The following is a 22,365-nucleotide window of genomic DNA, read 5'->3' as shown; positions in this document are numbered from 1 at the left end:
TTTTATACAGTGTGGGATATCCACCAGAGAAGAGAGCTTGGACATGGGTTTAAGCCATGTCTTTATTAGTTGGCTGGCTAAAACACTGTAAGTTTGGGATCCTTAGTGTAGCCCTGGGCCTTTCTCAGGGTGAGCTTTTAAGAAGAAAGAAAGAGAGAGAGAGAGAGAGAGAGAGAGAGAGAGAGAGAGAGAGAGAGAGAGAGAGAGAGAAACAAAGAAAGTAACAATGAAAGAAAGACATGTCCTGGGTTAGCACACTTCCGTTAACAAGAACAGTTAGCCAGAATCAGAACTATAGGAAAAAAAAGCATTTTGAGACTTTCCCAGAACTCTATGGACTTTGACAGATTAGTCCTCTGTTTTAGTTTTGGCAGGTGATGTTGTCTAAGAGTTGAGTTTTATAGCCTGAATGGTACTATCATCACGAAGTCAGTTTTGCGAAGACCTGGTGACCTTCTAAGGTCTAGAGCCCTGTTACAATACTTTGTGTAGATTACTAACAAAGAAAAATGACTGGCATATAATCAATTGATCATTACTGTCTAGAGTTTTGTTTGTGGGGACAAATTCTTACAAATTCTTGATTACAAAAAATATCTGCCTACTTCTAAGTTAAGAAAGTCTCCACCCCTGTGCACAGCTGAAATTATAATTGGAACTCATTATGGAGACATGTGTGATTTGGAAGCTCTTAATAGTTGGGGGGTTGGGATGATGTCCTTATTTGAACTGGAACTGGAAAAATGATCTGCCTGCTTCATTGCTGGGATTTCCCACATGTCTTTGAGACTTTTTGGTAAAATGTCTTAACAGTGATGGCCTGGTGGCATCAAGGAGAGAGCCCTTGACACCTACTATTGACTATTATACTAACAGTTTGAATAAAATCTTCTTTATAATTTTTTTATTACTGTATTTCTTAAATTTACCCTATTTACAGTCTAGTTCACTGGGGGTTGTTTCAGGACCCAACTGGTGCTCTTACTAGGGGATATCCAGGGTGTATAGTCTTTAAGTCCCTGGAAGCTCTGGTTGCTTGGCATTGTTGTGCATATTTGCCCTTCAAGCTCTTAATTCTCTGATTCCTTCAGCAGGGGGGGTTCTCAATTCAGTGGTTTGCTGGATGGTTGGTATTCTGGCTGTGTTTGTTGTGTTTGTTTGTTTGTTTGTTTGTTTTCAGTCTCTGTTTTTAATCTTTTGCCTCTCTCTTCCCTGCCAAGGGTATTCTTATTCCCCTTTTAAAGAAGGTCTTATTCAGTCTTAGTTTCATTTGTCTAGCCTGGTAATTCAACATTTGGGGATATCCAGTAGATGTATGTCTTTTTTCTGTGGTTAGCTCCACTCAGAATGATATTTTCAGTTCAACCATTGCCCTCACAATTTCATAGTCGTTGTTTTGATACTCATCCATTTCATGTACCCATTTTCTGCCATTCACTCTGTTGAAGGGCAGGTTCTTTGCTTCTGGCTATTAAATAAAGGAACTTGAGCCATGCCCAAGGGAGGTATACTGGACAGGCAGTTCAAGTCAATTTTTAACCTCCAGACTGAGTTTTTTGTACCAGTCTGCAACCCACCAACAATGGAGGTGTTTCTTTTCTCGCATCCTAGCCAGCATTTGCTGTCACCTTAGCCATTCTCACAGTGAGGTTGGCCTGAACATTTCTTTGGTGTTTCTCAATATTCGGCATTCCTCCAATTCTTTGGCTCTGAACCCCATTTTTTTTAATGAGTTATTTGTCTCCCCTAAATGGTCTAACTTTTTGGGTTCTTTTGTATATTTTGGATATAAGGCCCTCTATCTGTTGTGGGAGCCCTACCCCGTTTTGACAGTGTCCTTTGCCTTACTTTGTAGTTTTATGAGATCCCTATTCTTGATCTTGGGCATAAGCCATTGGTGTTTTTGTTGAAATTTTTTTTTCCAAGTGCCCATGTGTTGAATAGTTTTTTTTTCTTCTAAAGTCTGTCTTATCTTCTAAGCTTTGTAATTGTATTTCTCTTCATCTTATCTTCAATAATTGTAAAAAATATTTAAAATGGATTCATCTAGCATGTGGTAATTAAAATATATCTTTTTCTAACTAAAGGCCACATGACCCCTCTGTTGTCCAGAGATTTTCTTTGCTATTTAATGTAGTTGACGTAATTTTTGTTGTTTTTTCTAGACAGGGTTTCTCTGTCTGTCTGTTTCCTTTGCTGTCTAGAATTCACTTTGTAGACGAGGCTGGCCTCCAACTCAGAGGTATGCATGCCTCTGCCCCCTAAATGCTGGGATTAAAGACATGGACCACCACACCCAGTATAAAGTAATATTCTCTTAAAATACCTCATGGATTCAATTTTGTTTGCAAAATACAGATAGAATTTTTCAAATGGGTCACATTTGATATCCAAGATAGTAAATGAGTCTAAATATCTGTAAACTACATTATTACATCCCACGGAGCTGAGCTAAAGCTGCAGAAACTCATGGTTCATGAATCCTTGTCACTTTACACTGATTAATGACTAACTTAGATGTACCGAAAAGGCTTTTCTTTTCTTATTTTCTTAGCACTTATCTGACAAATTAAAACCTCTCCAAGGCAAACTAGTAACGCTAATTTGTTGTAGATAAGCCACCAGTCACTGTGGGGCTGTTGTGTTCAGAGCAGAGCAGGTACTCAGAGAGCTGAAACATGGCCCAGCTCACCCTGTTTGCTTCCTTTCAATGCCTGCATCTTGCTTTCCTGGTTTGATCTTTCTGTGGGCTGTCTATGCTCTGCTCTTACTTTAAGCTGTGTGGTTTACACCCCTTACCACTCTTCTGTCATCAGTTTCCCTTTGAAACACCAACTGATGCAAACCCAAATGTGTGAAGTTTTTTTTCTAACACTTCTTCCCTTTAACCCTTTTAAGTGTCTAGTCACATGTAATGTGCTTTACTCTCCGAAACTGTGAATGATTTATGGTTCTTTCTCTGTAACCTCAGCTTCTAAAAACAAGGGGCGGCTGTGTGTGTCATCCCACCTTTGTGAAGGCTCCCTTCACTCCACGTGTACCTTCCTTTGCTGTTAAATTTGACTCCAGTCATGGTCTTCCAGAGAAATGACCACTAAGGAAGGGGAGAAGAAAGGAAACTAGGTCACTTTCTGAGGAACAGTCCATAATTCATCATCCATCAAAAGCAGTCCTGACTCTAGGGAATCGATACTATGTTTTCTTTCTAGTAAGACAAAACTCATGAATTTGAACTCAGAAGTATCTAGACCTGTGCATACTCACCACTCACAACACCTAACAGGAAGTTCCACTATGACGAATAGGCCTTCCATATACATGACTCTCTGCTCACATGTTTGAGTGCTACTCACCTCAGTTAATTTGAAGAGTTAACTGAGGTGGCATGGAATGCTTGTTTTTAGGCCAGAGTGGCAAAGATGTGCTTCATGTCATGATGGCAACACAGATGAGTGAAAGATGTCCAAGGGAGAGGCCCATCAAAGCCACACTTCCTCACATTGAAAAGCTGGGAAATCCACTCATTCATTCATTTCATTCATTCATTCATTATTATACTAACCTCTTATCATTATTAAGATGGATATAAACAATCAAATTCTGGAGCTATTCTAACATCTCAGATAACAAACCTTGCATCACAGTGAAGCTTGTAAATTTGCAAACAGTTTATCTGCAGAGAGTTAATCCTTGTAACTTTGTATATTGTATAGTCTCTGCAGTTGTTAAAAGTTGTTCTTGAAATGTCTTGAGCAGGGGTTGGCATCAACCAAAGACGTGGCTGGGTTCCAAGAAAACTCCATGTATGAATACCAACATTTGGATTTTACAAAGTTTCCGTGTGTTAGTAAAAAATGACATTTCTCATTTTATAGCCATTTAAAAATGCCAAGCTATTATGATTGTTTGCTACTGTACAAAAGTAGACACCAGGCTGGATTTGGCCCACAAATCATGGTTGTCAACCATTAGAATAAGCTCAAAGATTGCCATGCTTCTATCTCTGTCTAAGACTGCAGAAAATGAGAATGAAGGACTCTCTACGGTACTAAAAGGATTCGTATGCGAACACTTCATTAGGGAGGAACCCATTTGTGATCTAGCCAGAAGTTCAACCTTTGCCCCTTCTTTGGCCTTCCTTAAGCTTGTTCCTATCCCTAAGGATGAAAATGCCTGTACATTAATTTTGATAAATGGTGGCCAGCTCACTAATAGAAAGTGGTTTTCCTTGAAATAGAAAGTATAGCCTTCGAGAAATGTGTTTGTAGCAGGAACTACACCAGGAGATGGGACATAATGCCAACCAGTCAGAACTTCAGACTCCAAGAGACGCAATTTATCTCAAAAGGCTAGAGCAAACTCCCTAGGGGAGTCAACGCCAAGGTGAAACACAACACCCAAGAGACATCTGGGAGCCTTCTTACGTTTCTTCCCTGCTATAAACTCAAGTTCATCTTCCCACAAAATTCATATAATGAAGTCCTGATCCCTGATGGGATAGAATTAAGAGATGGGACATTCTAAAATTATTTTATTTATTTACATTTCAAATATTATCCCCCTTCCCGGTCTCCCCTTCACAAATCTCCCATCCTAGCACCCCTCCTTTGCCTCTAAAAGGGTGCTCTCCCACATACACACACACACTCCTGCCTCACCCCTCTAGAATCCACCTCTCCTGGGGCAACAAGTCTCCACACAACCAAGGGTCTCCCCTCCCATTGATGCCAAATAAAGCCATTCTCTACTTGTATACTCTTTGTTGGTGGTTTAGACCCTGAGAACTCTGCAGGGGTCCTGATATTGTTGTTCTTCCTATGGGGTTGCAATCCCCTTGAGCTCCTTCAGTCCTTCCCCTAACTCTTTCATTGGGGTCCCCAGACTCAGTCAATTGTTGGCTGTGAGTATCTTCATCTGTCTTAGTCAGATGCTGGCAGAGCCTCTCAGAGGACAGCACTTCTTGGCATCATCAGTAGGGTTGGGGTTTGGTGTCTGCAGATGAGATGAATCCCAAGGTGGGGCAGTCTCTGGATAGCCTTTCCTTCAGTCTCTGCTCCATTTTTTGTCACTGCATTTCCTTTCTTTCTTTTTTTTTTTTTTTTTTTTTTTCGGAGCTGGGGACCCAACAGGGGGCCTTCTAGTGCTTGCTAATTGCAAGCGCTCTGCCACTGATTAAATCCCCAACCCACTGCATTTCCTTTCAACAGGGGACAATTCTGGGTTGAAAATTTTGAGATGGATGGATGGCCCCATCCCTCAACTGGGGGGCCATGCCTATCTACAGGAGATGGTCTCTTCAGGTTCTATCTCCCCTCTGTGGGTATTTAAACTAATACCATCCCCATTGGGTCCTGGGAGCATCTCACATCCCTGGTGTCTGGGACTTTCTAGTGGTTCCTCACATTCCCCATTTCTACTTATTTCTATTCATTCTCCAGACCCTCTGGACTTTTCTCCTGTTTCTTCCCGTACTTGATCCTGCCACCCTTTCCCCTCTCCCCTCTCTCACCTAGGTCTCTCCCACCCTTTACCTCCTCTGACTATTTTGTTCCCCCTTCTAAGTAGGATTGAAGTATCCACACTTTGGCCTTCCTTCTTGTTAAGCTTCATATGGTCTGTGAATTGTATTCTGAGCTGTGAGCTAATATCCACTTATCAGAGAGTGCATACCATGTACTTTTGGGTTTGGGTTACCTCACTCAGGATGTTATTTTCTAGTTCCATACATTTGCCTGCAAAAGGAAGTCGTGTGGTTTTTTAATAGCTGAGGAGTAGTGTTCCATTGTGTAAATGTACCACATTTTCTGTATCCATTCCTCTGTTAAGGGACATCTGGGTTGTTTCCAGCTTTGTCTTATGATAAACAAGGCTGCTATGACTATAGTGGAACATGTGTCCTTGTTATATGTAGGAGCATCTTTTGGGTATAATTGGTATAGCTGGGTCTTCAGAAAGAACTATTTCAAATTTTCGGAGGAACCGCCAGATTAATTTCCAAAGTGGTTATACCAGCTTGCAATCCCATCTACAATGGAGGGGTGTTCCTCTTTTTCCACATCTTTGTCAACATCTGCTGTTCCCTGAGTTTTTGATCTTGATTAGTACAAGGTAGAATCTCAGGGTCATTTTGATTTGAATTTTCTGATAACCAAAGATATTGAAAATTTCTTTAGATGCTTCTTGGTCATTTGAGATTTCTCAGTTGAAAATTCTTTGTTTAGCTCTCTACCCTATTTTTTAATTGGGTTACTTGGTTTCCTGGGGTCTAACTTCTTGAGTTCTTTGTATATTTTGGATATTAACCCTCTATAGGTATAGCGTCAGTAAAAATTTTTGCCAATCTTAGTTGCTGTTTTTTGTCCTAATGACAGTGTCCTTTGCCTTACAGAAGATGTGCAGTTTTAGAATGTTCCATTTGTCAATTGTTAATCTTAGAGCCTGAGCCATTGGTGTTCTGTTCAAGAAATTTTCTCCTATGTTGATATGTACAAGGCTCTTTCCCACTGTCCTCTTCTATTAGATTCAGGGTATCTGGTTTTATGTGGAGGTACTTCATCCACTTGGACTTGAGCTTTACACAAAGAGATAAAAATGGATCAATTTGCATTCTTCATTTGGACAGCCAGTTGAATTAGCACCATTTTGAAATGTTTTCATTTTTCCACTGTATAGTTTTAGCTTCTTTGTCAAAAATCAAGTGACCATAGGTGTGTGGGGGTAATTCTAGGTCTTCAATTCTATTTCTTTGATCTGTATGTCTTTGTACCAATACCATTCAGTTTTTATCACTATTGCTCTGGAGTACAGCTTGAGGTCAGAAATGATGATTTCTCCAGAAGTTCTTTTATTGTTGAGAATTGTTTTCACTATCCTGGGTTTTTTTGTCATTTCAGATGAAGTTGAGAATTACTCTTTCTATCTCTGTGAAGAACTGAGTTGGAATTTTGATGGGGATTGCATTGAATCTGTAGATTGCTTTTGGTAAAGTGGCCATTTTTACTGTTAATCGTACTGATCCTTCAGCATGGGAGATCTTTCCATCTTCTGAGGTGTTCTTCAATTTTTTTTCAGAGACTTGAAGTTCTTACACAGATCTTTCACTTGCTTGATTAGAGTCACACCAAGGTATTTTATATTATTTTGTGAATATTATGAGAATGTCATTTCCTAATTTCTTTCTGAGCCCATTTATATTTTGTGTAGAGGAAGACTACTGATTTGCTTGAGTTAATTTTATATCCAGCCATTTTGCTGAAGTTGTTTATGAGCTAAAGGAGTTTTGAGGTCACTTATGTATACTATCCTATCACCCACAAATAGTAAAACCTTGACTTCTTTCCTTCTAATTTGTATCCCTTTGATCTCCTTTTGATCTAATTGTTCTAGCTAGAACTTCGAGTACTATATTGAATAGATAGGGAGAGAGTGGGCAGCCTTGTCCCTGATTTTAATGTGATTGCTTCAAGTTTCTCTCCATTTAATTTGATGTTAGTTGTTGGTTTGCTGTATATTGCTTTTATTATGTTTGGGTATGTGTCTTGAATTCCTGTTCTTTCCAAGATTTTTAACATAAAGCTATATTTTGTCAAAGGCTTTTTCAGCATCTAATGAGATGATTCTGTGATTTTTTTTCCTTTGAGTTTGTTTATATAATGGATTACTTTGATAGATTTCCGTATATTGAACCATACTTACATCCTTGATCATTTTGATGTGTTCTTAGATTCAGCTTTTAAGAATTTTATTGAGTATTTTTGCATAGATATTAGTAAACAAATTTGGTTTGAAGTTCTCTTTCTTTGTTGGGTCTTTGTGTGATTTAGGTACCAACCTAACTGTGGATTTATAGAATAAATTAAGTAGTGTCCTTCTGCTTCTGTTTTGTGGAATAGTTCGCAAAGTATTGGTATTAGATCTTCTTTGAAGTTATGATAGAATTCTTCACTAAAACCATCTGGCCCTGAGTTAATTTTGGTTGAGAGACTTTTAATTACTACTTTTATTTCCTTAGGGGTTATGGGACTGTTTATATAGTTTATCTGGTCCTGATTTAACTTTGGTACCTGGTATCTGTTTAGAAAATCATCCATTTCATCTAGATTTTCCAGTTTTGCTGTGTATAGGCTTTTAAAAAAAGATTTATTTATGTTATATATAGGAGTACACAGTAGCTGTCTTCAGAAACACCAGAAGAGGGCGTTGGATCTCATTATAGATGGTTGTGAGCCACCATGTGGTTGCTGGGAATTGAACTCAGGACCTCTGGAAGAGCAGTCAGTAATCTTAACCTCTGAGCCATCTCTCGAGTCCAAATATAGGCTTTTGTAGTAGGATCTGATGTTTTTTTTTAATTTCCTCAGTTTCTGTTGCTATGTCTCTCTTTTCATTTCTGATTATATTAATTTGGATACTTTCTCTGAGCCCTCTGGTTAGTCTGGCTAAGGGTTTAACTATCTTGTTGATTTTCTCAAATAATCAGCTCTTAGTTTTGTTGATTCTTTGTATAGTTCTCTTTGTTTCTAATTGGTTGATTTTGGCCCTGTGTTTGATTATTTCCAGCCATCTACTCCTCTTGGGTGTGTTTCCTTGTTTTGTTCTACAACTTTCAGATGTGTTGTTAAGTTGCTAGTACGATCTCTCCAATTTCTTTATGAAGGTACTCAGTGCTATGAATTTTCCTCTTGGCACTGCTTTCATTGTGTCCCATAAGTTTGAGTATGCTGTGCCTTCATTTTTGTGAAATTCTAGAAAGTCTTTAATTTCTTTCTTTATTTTTCTTCCCTGACCAAGTTATCATTGAGTAGAAAGCTGTTCCATTTCCATGAATATGTGGGCTTTCTGTTGTTTTTGTTGTTATTGAAGACCAGCCTTAGTCCACAGTGATCTGGATAGAATGCATGGGATTATTTCAGTCTTCTTGTATCTGTTGAGACTTGTTTTCTGTCCATTGAATTTTACATTCGATTTTGGAGAAGGTACCATGAGGTGCTGAGAAGGTGTATTCTTTTGATTTAAGGTGAAGCATTCTGTAGATATCTATAAATCCATTTGGTTCATAACATCTGTTAGTTTCACTGTATCTGTTTAATTTCTGCTTCAATGATCTGTCCATTAGTGAGAATGGAGTGTTTAAATCCCTCACTATTATTGTGTGAGATTCAGTGTGTGTTTTGAGTTTTAATAATGTTTCTTTTTCAAATGTGTGTGCCCTTACACTTGGGGAATAGATGTTTAGAACTGAGAGTTCAACTTGATGGATTTTCTTTTGAAGAGTATGAAGTGGCCTTCCCCATCTCCTTTGATAACTTTTGGTTGGAAGTCTATTTTATTGGAAATAGATAAATAGAATGGCTATTCCAGCTTGTTTTCTGGGATCATTTGCTTGAAAAAAATTTTTCCAGCCTTTTACCCTGAGGTGGTGTCTGTCTTTGTCACTGAGGTATGTTTCCAGAAAAATGCTGGTCCTGTTTATGTCCAGTCTGTTACCCTATGTCTCTTTATCAGGGAATTGAGTTCATTGATGTTGAGAGATATTAAAGATCAGTGATTGTTAGTTCCTGTGATTTTTTGTTGTTAGAGGTGGTAGTGTGGTTGAGTAGTTCTCTTCTTTTTGGTTTGTTGTAAGATGATTCATTTTTTGGTTTTCCTTGGGTGGAGTTTCCTTCCTTACATTGAAGTGTTTCTTTTATTATTTTCTGTAGTGCTGGATTAGTAGCAAGATATTCTTTAAATTTTGTTTTGTCATGGAATATCTTAGATTCTCTATATGGTGATTTGGAGTTTTGCTGGGTATTGTAGCCTGGGCTAGCATTTGTGTTCTCTTAGAGTCTGCATGACATCTGTCCAAATCTTCTGGCTTTTAGAGTCTCTATTGAGAAGTCTGGTGTAATTCTGATAGTTCTGCCTTTATATGTTACTTGGCCTTTTTCTCTTATTGCTTTTAATATTGTTTCTTTTTTTCTGTGCTTTTGTTGTTTTATTACATGACAGGAGGAATTTCTTTGTAGAAATATATTTGTAGGCTTCTTGAAGACAGTTCATGGCTATCTCTTTTTTTAGTTTAGGGTAGTTTTCTTATAGATTTTGTTGAAGATGATTTCTGGCCCTTTGAATTGGGAATCTTCACTCTCTTCTGTACCTGTTATCCTTAGATTTGGTCTTTTCATTGTGTCTTGAATCTCCTGGATGTTTTAAGTTAGGATCTTTTTGCACTTTATATTTTCTTTGACTGTTGGATCAATATCTACTATGGTATTTTCTATGCATGAGATTCTCTCTTTTATCTTTTGTATTCTGTTGCTGATGTTTGCATATGTAACTCCTGATCTCTTTCCAAGGTTTTCCATCTCAAAGGTTGCCTCCTTTTGTGATTTCTTTATTGTTTTTATTTCCATTTTTAGGTCCTGGATGGTTTTGTTCAATTCCTTCATCTGTTTGATTGTGTTTTCCTATATTTCTTTAATAGTTATTTATGTCCTCCTTAAAGGACTCTATCATCTTCATGAGATGGGATTTTAGGTCAGAATCTTGCTTTTCAGTTGTGTTAGAGTATCCAGGGCTTGCTGTGGTGGGAGAACTGGGTTCTGATGGTGCCAAGAGGCATTAGTTTCTGATGCTTATGTTCTTGTGCTTGCCTCACCATTTTGTTGTCTCTGGTATTAACTGGTCTTGTTGTCTCTTACTAGAGCCTGTCCCTCCTGTGAGCCTAGTTATGATGGCCATCCTTGAGTCAAGCTGTCATTGGGTGTGGCAGAGGCAGGGAGAGCTAGAGCACCCAATCTACCCCTGGGTACAGTTACAGACCAGAAGTACAGTGTGTCTCCTGCATGGCAGATAGGTCCTGCATCCTCTGGGCCCCATGGTGGTCCCAGTTAGACCTGGTATTGGAACAAGGGGTATCACCTGTGAGCCTGGCTGTGACAGACCTCCTGGGAGTCAAACTGTCTCTTCCTATGGGCAGGTGAGGGGAAGGAGGAGACTGGAGCACGCAATCTGCCCCCTGGGTGCAGTTGTGGAAAGATGTGTGGAAGATGGGACTTTTGCCAGTAATTGGGTTATGATTATGGAGCCTTCATGTATGGGATCCTTGCCCTCATGAAAAAAAAAAAAAAAAAAACAGATCTGTCTCCTACTCCGCCACTTCCTGTTTGAGTGTTCAGCAAAAAGGCCACCACACCAGGCAGGCATCAATCTGACAGCACCTGGATCTTCACTTTTCAGCCTCTAAAACCATATAAATGGATGTGTATTGTTCAAGCCATCCATTCTATGGTTAGTTCTTGTTTCTTTTTTTTCTTTTTTTTTTCCGCTTGTTTGTTTTTGGTTTGGTTTGTTGTTGTTGTTGTTGTTGTTGTTGTTGTTGTTGTTGTTTAAGAGCCGTGTGATTTAAGGTGCTTTGTCAGAGATTTACAGCCTTTCGGGTCTTACAATGAGGAAAAGAGATGTTGCCCTCTTGTTGTTGGTTTACCTCTTGTGCTGTCTTTCTCTTCTGGGTCTCATCTGTAATCTCATTAGCACTTTCAGATCCAACACTTATCTCAAATACTATCCCATTGCCAATATGTCCTTAGCCTTGTCATGGCTTCCCATTGGTAGCACTGTCCTGGACTGTGCATTTCTCATCCACGTGGCTCTAAACAACATCTAGCTTTTTTTGTTTGAGCCTTATGGAAATAGCATTCTCTGTATAGCCCACAGTCCACTTTTCCCACTACAACCAGAACAATTTCTTCATTGTAAGGGGGGTGAATCAGCATGAGAAAACTTTGCTCCCTCACCATTTTCTGACACATAATCGTATCTCCAGCAAAATAAAAAAGCAACAACCTTTTGACTTGGGATGCTATGAAGTGCAATGATATGAATGCAGAGAAGTGACCTTTAGACCTGGTGACTTGGACAGCCATACAGTCAGAGCATATGGAGGAAGGGATTTCACCCAGCATGAGTTTAGAGTAAATATGAAGTGAAGGAGTGAAGACAGCAACAATTTCTACCTCTTTCCCAAATGTTTAGTGAAAGGCAGAGATATGGGACAGTAGCTGGGAAGTATATGGCTTTAAGAAATGCTTTGTTTTTTTTCTCTTGGGGATCAGACACAATCCAGTTTATGTGCAAAACTATTAAGAATCCCAGGGAGGGCCATGGGTCATACAGAGAAGGCAGTCTAAGTCCTGTGCAGAAGGAAAGCACCAGTAAAACTTTACTTGTATTTGTTCTTGAGTTTGTGGAGGGGACATAACTGCAGAATTTGATTTTTAATCGATAATAATCTGTTAGGTGCTGGATCTTTAGCAAGAAATCCAGTGAGTACTACCTTCAAATTTGTTGCCAATGTGTAATTAGCTGAAGGCATTACTGCTGCAAACAAGTCAACTGATTTTGACACAGAACACACCCAGTTCTAATTACATGGCCAATGCCTGGACTGTATAATTTGTGGAATTTGTGCAATAGAGCAAACTGCAATGGGAAAAGCAGACTCTTCGGTGACAACAAGAATGGCCTCATTTCTCAGCTTTGAATCTTGTCCATCTGGTTTTGCCAATTTCCTCATCCACAAGTGTGCAGCAGGTATTATCACGTGAGCCATCTCCCTGTCAGAAGAGGGCTCAGTGAAACCACGTGCATGGTAGTGGCCAAACTTTATCTTGTAGTTTGGACTGGTTCATGTCAGTTGCCTGTACTTTTTAATTCTTTGCACCTAGACTGTCAGGTCTTGTGTGACCTGTAAAACTAAGAGTTACCCCTAGAGAAAAGAGAAAGGGAAGGGAAAGGCTTTAGGTAAAAAACACAAGGAAATGGTTAAGAGGAGAGGGAAAGATGTGGGGGAGATGGAAAGAAGAAAGGGGGAGGGAAGGAAAGAAGAAGGGATAGGGAGTTAGAAAGGAAGAGAACAGTCACAGAAGAGACCCAGAGACCCACCTGATGGAGAATACAGGTTTGTTTTTTTTAATATGGTAATAAAACAATTACCTTTATTGCAACAGTTCAGCTTGTTGAAATACTTCAGTTTTCCAGCTGGACCTGGGATTGTTTCACTACCAGGTTTCCAGCCCTCAGGGCAGACTTTCCCATCTTTTTCAGTGTAGTGGAAGGCTTGAAGCAAATGCAGTGAACCGTCCACTGATCTACCCACAGGAAGGTCATTCAAAGTAATCTGCCTTAGGACTCCCTTGTCATCGATAATAAAGAGGCCTCTAAGAGTATGTCCTGAGTCCTCAAGGTATACACCATATTCCTTTGAGTTGATGGTTCAGGTCTGAAAGAAGTGGAATCCTTATTGGCCCCAGTCCTCATTATCTTCAAAGGATATTAATCCAGGCCAAGTGGGTAAACAGAATCAACAGAGCATGCTACCACTTCAGTATTTATAGATCTGAATTCCTCAATTTGATCCCCAAAAGTGATGATTTCCATTCTGGACCCATGAAAATGAGTGCCACTTCTATGCTGGTGGACAAGTATTCTCTGGAGAGGTATCCAGGGTTTTGGTCACAGATCACTCTCTGCATCTAAGCAAAGCCAAGATTTCCAAGCCAGCACCTTATTGTGAAGGAACAGCTGTGATAAATGGAGAATTCAAGGAGCTCAAATTAACTATCATGGGAAATACTTGTTTTTTTCCTTCAACTCACTTGATTTTACCTTTGTGCGTCCAACTGGAATGCAGGTTTTATAGAGAAATCACAAGTGTGTTCAGAGCCAAGTCACTACATAGTGCAAACCATCCCAAACCAAGCTATGGAATTAAACAGACTCCTGCTCAGAGCCTGACTTCCTTAACTACTAATTCTCAGTTTCTTAACCCCTCAGCAACTCAGTTTTCAAATAAGAAAGTGGCAACAGCTAATTTCCTGGCAGTTTACCCTGCATTCTGCTCGATTCTCAAGACAGCCGCCATGACAGAGTTATGAACTTTATTTGACAGATGAGGAAACCCACTAAAGGGCATATTTACTAAAGATCGTGCAGCAGCATTGTGTGGTAGACCACCTAGCTCCTTGGTAATCCTTGCACTAAATCTAGTTCCAGTAGTCCATGAAGCGAAAAGGAGATGGTGCTGAGAAGAGCCCAGCAGGCCCTTTAGACAGGGCTGGCACAGGGCTGGCTTAGGGCTGGCACAGGGCTGCCCCAACTCGGCTTCCTTCTCCCACGGCTAGTCTCACCCCCACTGTTTTAGCTTTTGTTATCCAGGTAGGTAGTAGATGTTAATGGTTTATAAATTTTGTTCTGGTTGAGAGGAACTTTATTCCAGAAGGAATGCCAGTGTAGCCACACCTCAAACACTTGAGTTTCACTGTGTGGGGTTGGTTGTATTGATTGTACTCCTGGCTAAAAGCAAATCTATCAAGTAGGAGAGAATACACACACACACACACACACACACACACACACACACACACACACACACAGCACAGGATTGATATTTTATCACTTCGTAATGTGTGTTTGCCTTTCTCAAGTTCATTAATTCTATAATCAGCCATTGTCTTATAGCATCAAGTTCAGCTTGTATTTTGACATCAAATATATAACATTGCCTGGTTTGTTCATTCATCACTGAGCAATTCATACTACATCCCAGATACTGTCCTAGGCACTGTGACGTTTAAGGTAAATAAGATGTGCCTTCCTTCCAAGTAGATCACACTAAATAACCACACTTCAGTCTAAGTTTAGGACTGGGATGAAGATAAGTCTTCATTTTTATTTGTGCTTTATGTTATGAAACCTGATAACCATATATACCTTGAGTCTTTAACTTAAATACCTATATACAATGAAACATGAGTTAATATATTTTGAAGGTAATAGGAAATAAATTTTATTCTCAGTATTTTTAATTTTTTTCTTTTCGAACTATCCATCTTTTTTGTACTTCTATGCCAAAAGTATACATGTTTGCCTTTAAGTAAAAGAAAACTGAAAATGCTAAATTATAATGAAATTGAAATTAGTCTATAATAATTTCCAGAATTTTTGTTGACTTCTAAATGTTTTCTACTGTATACATATTTATATGAAAATGTGCTTTTCACCCCTTCCTCTCGTCAGAGCCTGTTGGGACATTAGACATCTGGTACATGAAACAAGATATTGACTATGACAGACAACAGATCTCTCTTTTCTGGAAGGTAAGTTTTCAATGTGAAATCCAAGGAGACAATTAACTTAAGCGAGTCTGAGAGCATATTTCTTATGCTTCCACTGTAATTTCCAAATAGCACATTGGGAACACAGGAGCTTAGACAGTTCCATGACACCTGCTCTAATGTCTTCAGCACTCACTCCACTTCTAAGCCCAGCAGTTCTGCCTCTAAATTATACCTTCCCTTTTACCTGCGACTCTTTCAAAACTGTGCTCAGCAGAGACTTTCGGTCCTGTTGAGTCATCCTTAGGAAACAAAAGATGAGAAAGTTGTGGGTGTGGGTGTTCAGGAACTTTTCCCACAGTTATTGAAAGAGCAAAGGTTTTAAGTAGTCCAAAATAACCTTAAAGGTATTGGAAAGCAACCCCTCCTTAGCAGTAAAACAGGAACAACAGAACATAGAATCTGCCTTTCTCATGAAGAATCAAAGCTGCACCTGAGCTGAAAGCCACCATTACCACCGCATTTAATTCTCACAAGCCCGGTGGGTTAGGCACTGGATATTCAGCTACCAGATGAAAAACCAAGTGTCCTGGGAGGGCTGTGCTCGTCTAGGGTCATCGCTAAACCTTTATCTGCTTGATGAGTCATCTTTGTTGAGTCAAAACACAGTTTGAACTCGGCTTTGAACTGCATAGCCACAGGACAAGGTTTCCAGGTGAGGTGTTTCTATACTTGATTTCTCAAAGCTCCTTCCCAGCTCTCCCACACACACACACACACACACACACACACACACACACACACACACACACACACACACAAGAGAGAGAGAGAGACAAGAGAGTCTGGTATAAAAAATTTATTAAAGAAATAACATTTGCATCATGATTAAGCCCTTCACTTTGAAACTATTAATGCAGTTCAAAATGTACGTTCTAGCTACACAGAGAGTTATATCTTGTGAATGCAAAATCCAGATTGGGTACTGTTCAATGATGCCCAGATGGGAAGAGGGTTCGAGGGACGTGCATATGAGTTTTCTTCTTTAACAACACAGGTACACCCCATAACTGCAAAGAGGGGTACCAAGGAAATTCTAAGTAGATCTATGCTAGCCTGTGAAAACCACCACAGAGTTGTTACTCTTGAATGAAAGGAAATGTGAAATTGTTCTTACACTTCTGTAGGAATAAGTAGGTGCTGAGTGGGTACAGCCCCTGCAGGAACTGGATATGTATGGGTGCAAGTGTAAGTGTACTCATACGGATATCTGTGGGTGGGTGTGTTATAAGATTGTGTCATGTATGTGTGAATGTGTTTGTATGTCTATAAGGGATGAATGTGTACATAGGAGTTTGTATATATAAGATAGCAATCCTGTGAGCATGTAGGTAGGAATGGTGTGTGTGTGTGTGTGTGTGTGCGTGTGCGTGCGTGTGTGTGTGTGTGTGTGTGTGTGTGTGTGTGAGAGAGAGAGAGAGAGAGAAGGGTGGGGAGGAAGAGGGGGAAGAGGGATGTGGGATATGAGAAGTGGGTTTATATGTGTGCAGAGGAATGGTCTAATGTGTTTGGTGTGGAGTGTGTGGATGTGTGCCAGTGTGGATGTGTGAATGTGGATGTGTGCCAGTGTGGATGTGTGGATGTGTGGATGTGTGCCTGTGTGGATGTGTGCCTGTGTGGATGTGTGCCTGTGTGGATGTGTGCCAGTGTGGATGTGTGCCAGTGTGGATGTGTGCCTGTGTGGATGTGTGCCTGTGTGGATGTGTGCCAGTGTGGATGTGTGCCTGTGTGGATGTGTGCCTGTGTGGATGTGTGCCTGTGTGGATGTGTGCCTGTGTGGATGTGTGCCTGTGTGGATGTGTGCCTGTGTGGATGTGTGCCTGTGTGGATGTGTGCCTGTGTGGATGTGTGCCAGTGTGGATGTGTGCCTGTGTGGATGTGTGCCTGTGTGGATGTGTGCCGGTGTGGATGTGTGCCTGTGTGGATGTGTTCCTGGGTGGATGTGTGCCAGTGTGGATGTGTGCCTGTGTGGGTATGGGGGTGTGTCGGGCGTGGTGGTCTGGCTGTGTGGGTGTGTGTGTGTGTGCCTATGTGGTGGTGTGCCTATGTGCCTGTGTGGTTGTATGGATACTAAGATAAGAAAGTCTTGGGTTGGGGATTTGGCTCAGTGGTAGAGTGCTTACCTAGGAAGCGCAAGGTCCTGGGTTCAGTCCCCAGCCCCGGAAAAAAAAAAAAAGTGTTCACTTCTTCATTAAGTTTCCATAGCTCATCACTTTTCCCTGAAGATTCCATTTCTTTCCAAAGAAATCTTGTACATGTAATATTTTTAAATTTGTTATTATATTATGTATGCACATGCACAGATGTGTGTACGGAAGTCAGAAGACTTGGTAGAATCAGTCTCTTCCTCCACCATATGGGTCACAGGGTTCAAACTTAGGTCATCGGTCCCTTTTCCTGATTACACAATCTCACTGGCCGAATATCCTTTAAGCTTTTAGCCATGGCTATTTTACAAATGTTAGCTATCATGAAGCCCAAGTGTTTGAAATAATCTAAGAAATGTAAGAAATGCAGTGCAGAAGAAATGCTGCAGCTCCGTGGCAGACTCTGCACTGGCATGGTCCCTTCCTCTGGGGCGTCCTGCCAGCCCCTGCCTGCTGGCCACGGCTTCATGCCCTGTGCTCTACCTGCTGGAACCTATGACTCCCATGTGCCTTTCCTACATCACACATCCTTTAGAGGACAACTATGTCCAGTGTGTGAGTTTATATGAGGACTGACGGAAACACCACGGCAATGTTCAAATCACATTGGCCTTTATACTTGCCTCTTTCTCCAGTCTTGACCACAAAATCATGTCTGAGGCCCATCGATCGGGAAGAGTGATGTCTGTATGGAAATGAATCTCTGCTCCCTCATGAACTCATCCATTGTGCCATTCAGACACGGAAGCATAGCCCTACAGAGCGAGACAGTGGCTACCTGGTAGGATGTGGAAGTCCTACCCTGGCCTTGAATCCTGAAGTTCACAGGCCAGCAGGGGAGCAGACATAGATAGAGGGAGACAAGGATAGTTGGTTAGGAAGAATTCAGGGTTAGCCAAGAGATTCTGGTCATTCACCCAATAGATCAGGAATAAATAGGAAGAAGCCATGGAGGGATGTCACAGTCACATAAGCTAGAACTAGACCCAGAAGCATGAGTTCCCCAGGACAGGGTTCAGAGGTCACTTGTTGGGAGATCTGGAACTGAAACTTCATTATAAAAAACATTACCTTAGTAAACTGCTGTCATGTAAGCAGTACCTTAGTGAACTACTATTCCATATAAATGGAAGACAAGCCACTAATAGGAGCCACATGTGTGCTTTAGAATGTTCTTCTAGCCATACTTACTTATTTTAGTTGATTTTTAGTTTCAGAGGATTGTATTGTTGTTATTTGTTTCTTTGTTTAAGATAGGGCTTCAGTTTGATCTTGAACGCATTCTGCAGTCCAGGGTGGCTTAGAATTGAAGCAATCCACCTGCCTCGGGTTTCAAAATGCTGAGATTACAGACCTTCTCAAAACAACAATGACAACAAACAAACAAAAACCAACAAAATCAATGGTGAAATGTTGGTTTTGCTCCAGGATTCCATGCCCTCCCCTTTTCTTTGCAGTGCAGCCCTCATTGTAGCCAACACAACATTTCCAAAGACATTTATCTTGGGAAGAGAAGGTTGTTCTTCCTCAATTGCTAACACATTATTCCAGCTAAAAGGTAGGGGGGTTCTGGCTAGATAGCAGAAAGTGGCCAAGGACAAAAATTAGACCATTGAGGACAGAAATCTACCAAACTAGAAAACAGAGCAGAAGGAGAAATAGTTTTCTTTCATAAAAGGTTCTCATACTTTATAGCGTTTTTAGCTGCAAAGCAAGATAGAAATCATGACACCAGGGCAATGCCCATGAGATTTCATTCTTGAGTCAATCAGCTCAGAAGCATATAAGTGCTAGCCGGTCCAGCTGATTGTCTGCCTTCTAGTACAAAGAGAGCTGTGCTACCTGGTTCAAGTTCTGTTTCGTGTGTGTGTGTGTGTGTGTGTGTGTGTGTGTGTGTGTGTGTGTGTGTGTACACATGTGTGTATGAGTCTGTATGTGTATGTCTGTGTGTAAATATCTGTTATGTATATATATATATATATAAGCAATGTGTATGTGTGTGCTGTATATGTGTGTGTTATAATTTCTTAGTTTATTTTGGCCATTTCATATACATATATAATATGGTTTTTAATGTCATATATGCACACAATGTATTTTGCCAAGATTCACATCCATTTTCCTCTGCTGCCTACCTCTTGCCCCCCACACCAAACTCCTTGTTTCTTATTAACTAGCTCTGCTTCCACTTTCATGTCTTTTTTCCTGTATATGTGATCCACTGGGTTCAGTTGAGGTTGTATACATGAGCATGGGTAGAGTGTTATTTACTGGAGGTAGTGCAATTTACAGTGACTACACCACCGAGGAAAATGACTCCCCTGCCATAGCAACCTACTAAAGATCAAAAGCTCCTCAAGGAGGGGCAAACACTCACGTGTCTCCCCTCCCCTTGATGGAATGCTGATGGGCTTAATCTTACACACATCTTGTTCAAGTAACCACAGCTATTGTAATTTTAGAATCGCAGTTGCCACGCCATTCCAAAAGACAGTGTTTTACAACATTCTTCCTCACCCTACATTCTTTCTGCTTCCTCTTCCCATGTCACTGGGCCTTGAAGGGAATGATATAGATGTCCTGTTTGAGACTAAGCACTCAACAGTCACTTATTCTTAGCATTGTTACTAGTTATGACTGTTTGCCTTGACCACTGCTCACTTCCCTTCTGCTAAAGATTAAGAGCAGCGCTAATCTATGGGAAGAAGGGAAGAAATAGAAATACTGGTAGGCCATTTTGACAATGTGTCCATTTAAGAAACAACTAATAGTTTCCCTCTGGTACTCTCCCAACCATGGACTTTTGTCCAGTTTATAGTACTGGATGTTGATTCTCTTCTAAAAATAGGCCTCAGCTCCAAACAGCAAGTCATTGCTTGGCTTCTTGCCCCCGACAGGTGGAAGACTGTTATACTCGTCCACCAATGAGCACCTTTGTCTCACAGGGGCCACATCACTGTAAGACTGTTGATAACATCCCCCTAGTAACCTGAATCGTGTCATCTGGGCCTGTGAACATTAGACAGCAGAAGATTCCAACTTGATTTCACTGTGCCTACCACCAAGGAAACCAGAAATTTCCACTTCATTTGTTTGTTTTAGCTAATATTCCAATACTATATTGAATATGAGTGGATTAAGTCGACATGCTTACCTTCTTCCTGTTGTTAGTGGAAACTCTTTGCATCTATCTCACTTTAAATGTAATGTTGGCTGTGGGTATGTCATATATATATATATATATATATATATATATATATATATATATATCCTGTATTGTGGAAGATATTTTCTTTCATTTCAAATTTCTTCAGAGATTTTAACATGAAAGATGCTGTATTTTGTCAAAAAGCCTTTTCTGCCTTTGTTGAAATGACCTTGTGGTTTCTGTCCTCAAGTCCTTTTGTATAATTTATGACATTTGTTGGGTTTTGGTTATTGAACTATTTCTGAATCTCTGGAATAAATCCTATTTGATCAAGGTAAATGGTCATTTTTATAGGCTCTTGAATTTGGTTTACAACATTGTTTCTTTGTCTTGTGTTTTATGTTTGTTTTATTTTATTAACTTTAGCACTACTCCTATTTCTTCCTCACTGTTGCTTTTTGGTTTGGTTCGTTCTTGTTTTTCCAAATCCTTAAGATTTATTTTTAAATTATTTAAATTTCTTTTATTTTTTTTAATGTAGGCACTTAAAACTACAAAGTTCCCTCTTGGGATCACATTTATTGTATTTTTATACTCTTTGGTGTGCTGTATTTTTATGTTCATTTGATTCTAGAATTTTTAAATTTCCTTCCTAATTTTTTGCCTTACACATTCATCATTGAAGAGTGTGTTATTTAATCTCTATGAGTTTATATTTTTTCTGTAGTTTTTCTTGCTGCTGATCCCTAGTTTTAAACCACAGTGGTAAGATAGAATGCAAGAAGTTATTTCAATTGTCCCATCTTTTTTGAGACTTCCTTTCTGTCCCAATAGGTGATCTATTTTAGATAGTTTCATGGGTTGCTTAGGCAAAAGAATATTTTGTCCTGCTCATGTGGAGTATCTATAGATGTCTGTCACATACATTTGACCTATAATGTCATTTAATTCTAGTGTCTCTTTATTTGTTGTTATTGTTGTTGACATGACTTATTTCTCTTTGGGTGACAGTCAGGTATTGGGTGACAGTCCCTATTGCTGTGTTGTGCTTAATCTGTGATTTTGCATTTTGTCAGAGTTGTTTTGTGAAATTGAATGCACCTCTGTTCAGTCCTCATGTGCTTGGAATTATCATGTCCCTAGATGGATTGTCTCCTCAATCAGTAATGGAGTGATTTTCGTCTCTTCTGACTAATTTTGGTTAGGAGTCTATATTGTCAGATATTGCAGTAGGAGGACCTGTTTGCTTCTTGGTTCCATTTGCTCAGATACTGTCTTCCATCCTCTCACCTGCCTTAAGAGTGCTTCTGTTTTTTAACCCAGTCTTCTGGTCTGTGTCTGTTGATTGAGGGATTGAGACCATGAATATTCAGGGTTGGTACTGAAAGCTGTAAATTGATTCTTGTTGTCTGGTAGTGTGCAGTGCTCAGTGTTCTCAGTCCTTACGTACAGAACAGCCGTTAGCATCATTTATCCCACTCCTGAATCTGTTTATTCCTCTTCTGTCCATCATCTTCCTCCCAATATCCTCTGTTGAGCTGGCTTGATGCTCATAAATTCCTTCAGCTTGCTTTTTATGGAAACTTTTCCTTTTCCTTCAACCACAACAGTTTTGTCAGGTATAGGCAGTCTTCGGTTGGCATCAGTCATCTTTCATAGCTTGACTATGTCTTCACAAGTATTTTGTGCTTTTTGTTGTTTTGTTTTTCGAAACAGGGTTTCTCTGTAGTCCTGGCTGTCCTAGAACTCAATCTGTAAACTAAATTGGCCTCGAACTCAGAGATCTTCCCGCCTCTGCCTCTGCCTCTGCCTCTGCCTTCTGAGTGAAGGGATTAAAGGTCTGCATCACCACTGCTGGCTTGTGTTTCTGGCTTTTAAAATATCTATGCTTGTTATGCCTTTAACATGGCTTTTC

General features: G+C 40.0%; 1 protein-coding gene across 1 annotated transcript in view; it reads left to right on the top strand.

Moving 5' to 3' along the window:
* The window catches only part of Il12rb2 (interleukin 12 receptor subunit beta 2), a 66,282-nt gene that overhangs the window by 11,803 nt on the left and 32,114 nt on the right, over positions 1-22,365 (top strand). The window contains exon 7 of the mRNA XM_032906387.1: positions 15,058-15,137. Coding sequence (XP_032762278.1) covers positions 15,058-15,137 — 80 coding nt within the window. The remainder of the gene's footprint in view (positions 1-15,057; positions 15,138-22,365) is intronic.

The sequence above is a fragment of the Rattus rattus genome, chromosome 6, assembly GCF_011064425.1.
Source record: "Rattus rattus isolate New Zealand chromosome 6, Rrattus_CSIRO_v1, whole genome shotgun sequence".
Lineage (NCBI taxonomy): Eukaryota > Metazoa > Chordata > Mammalia > Rodentia > Muridae > Rattus > Rattus rattus.
Note: the sequence above shows the minus strand (reverse complement) of the source record. Positions and strands in the feature narration are given on the sequence as shown.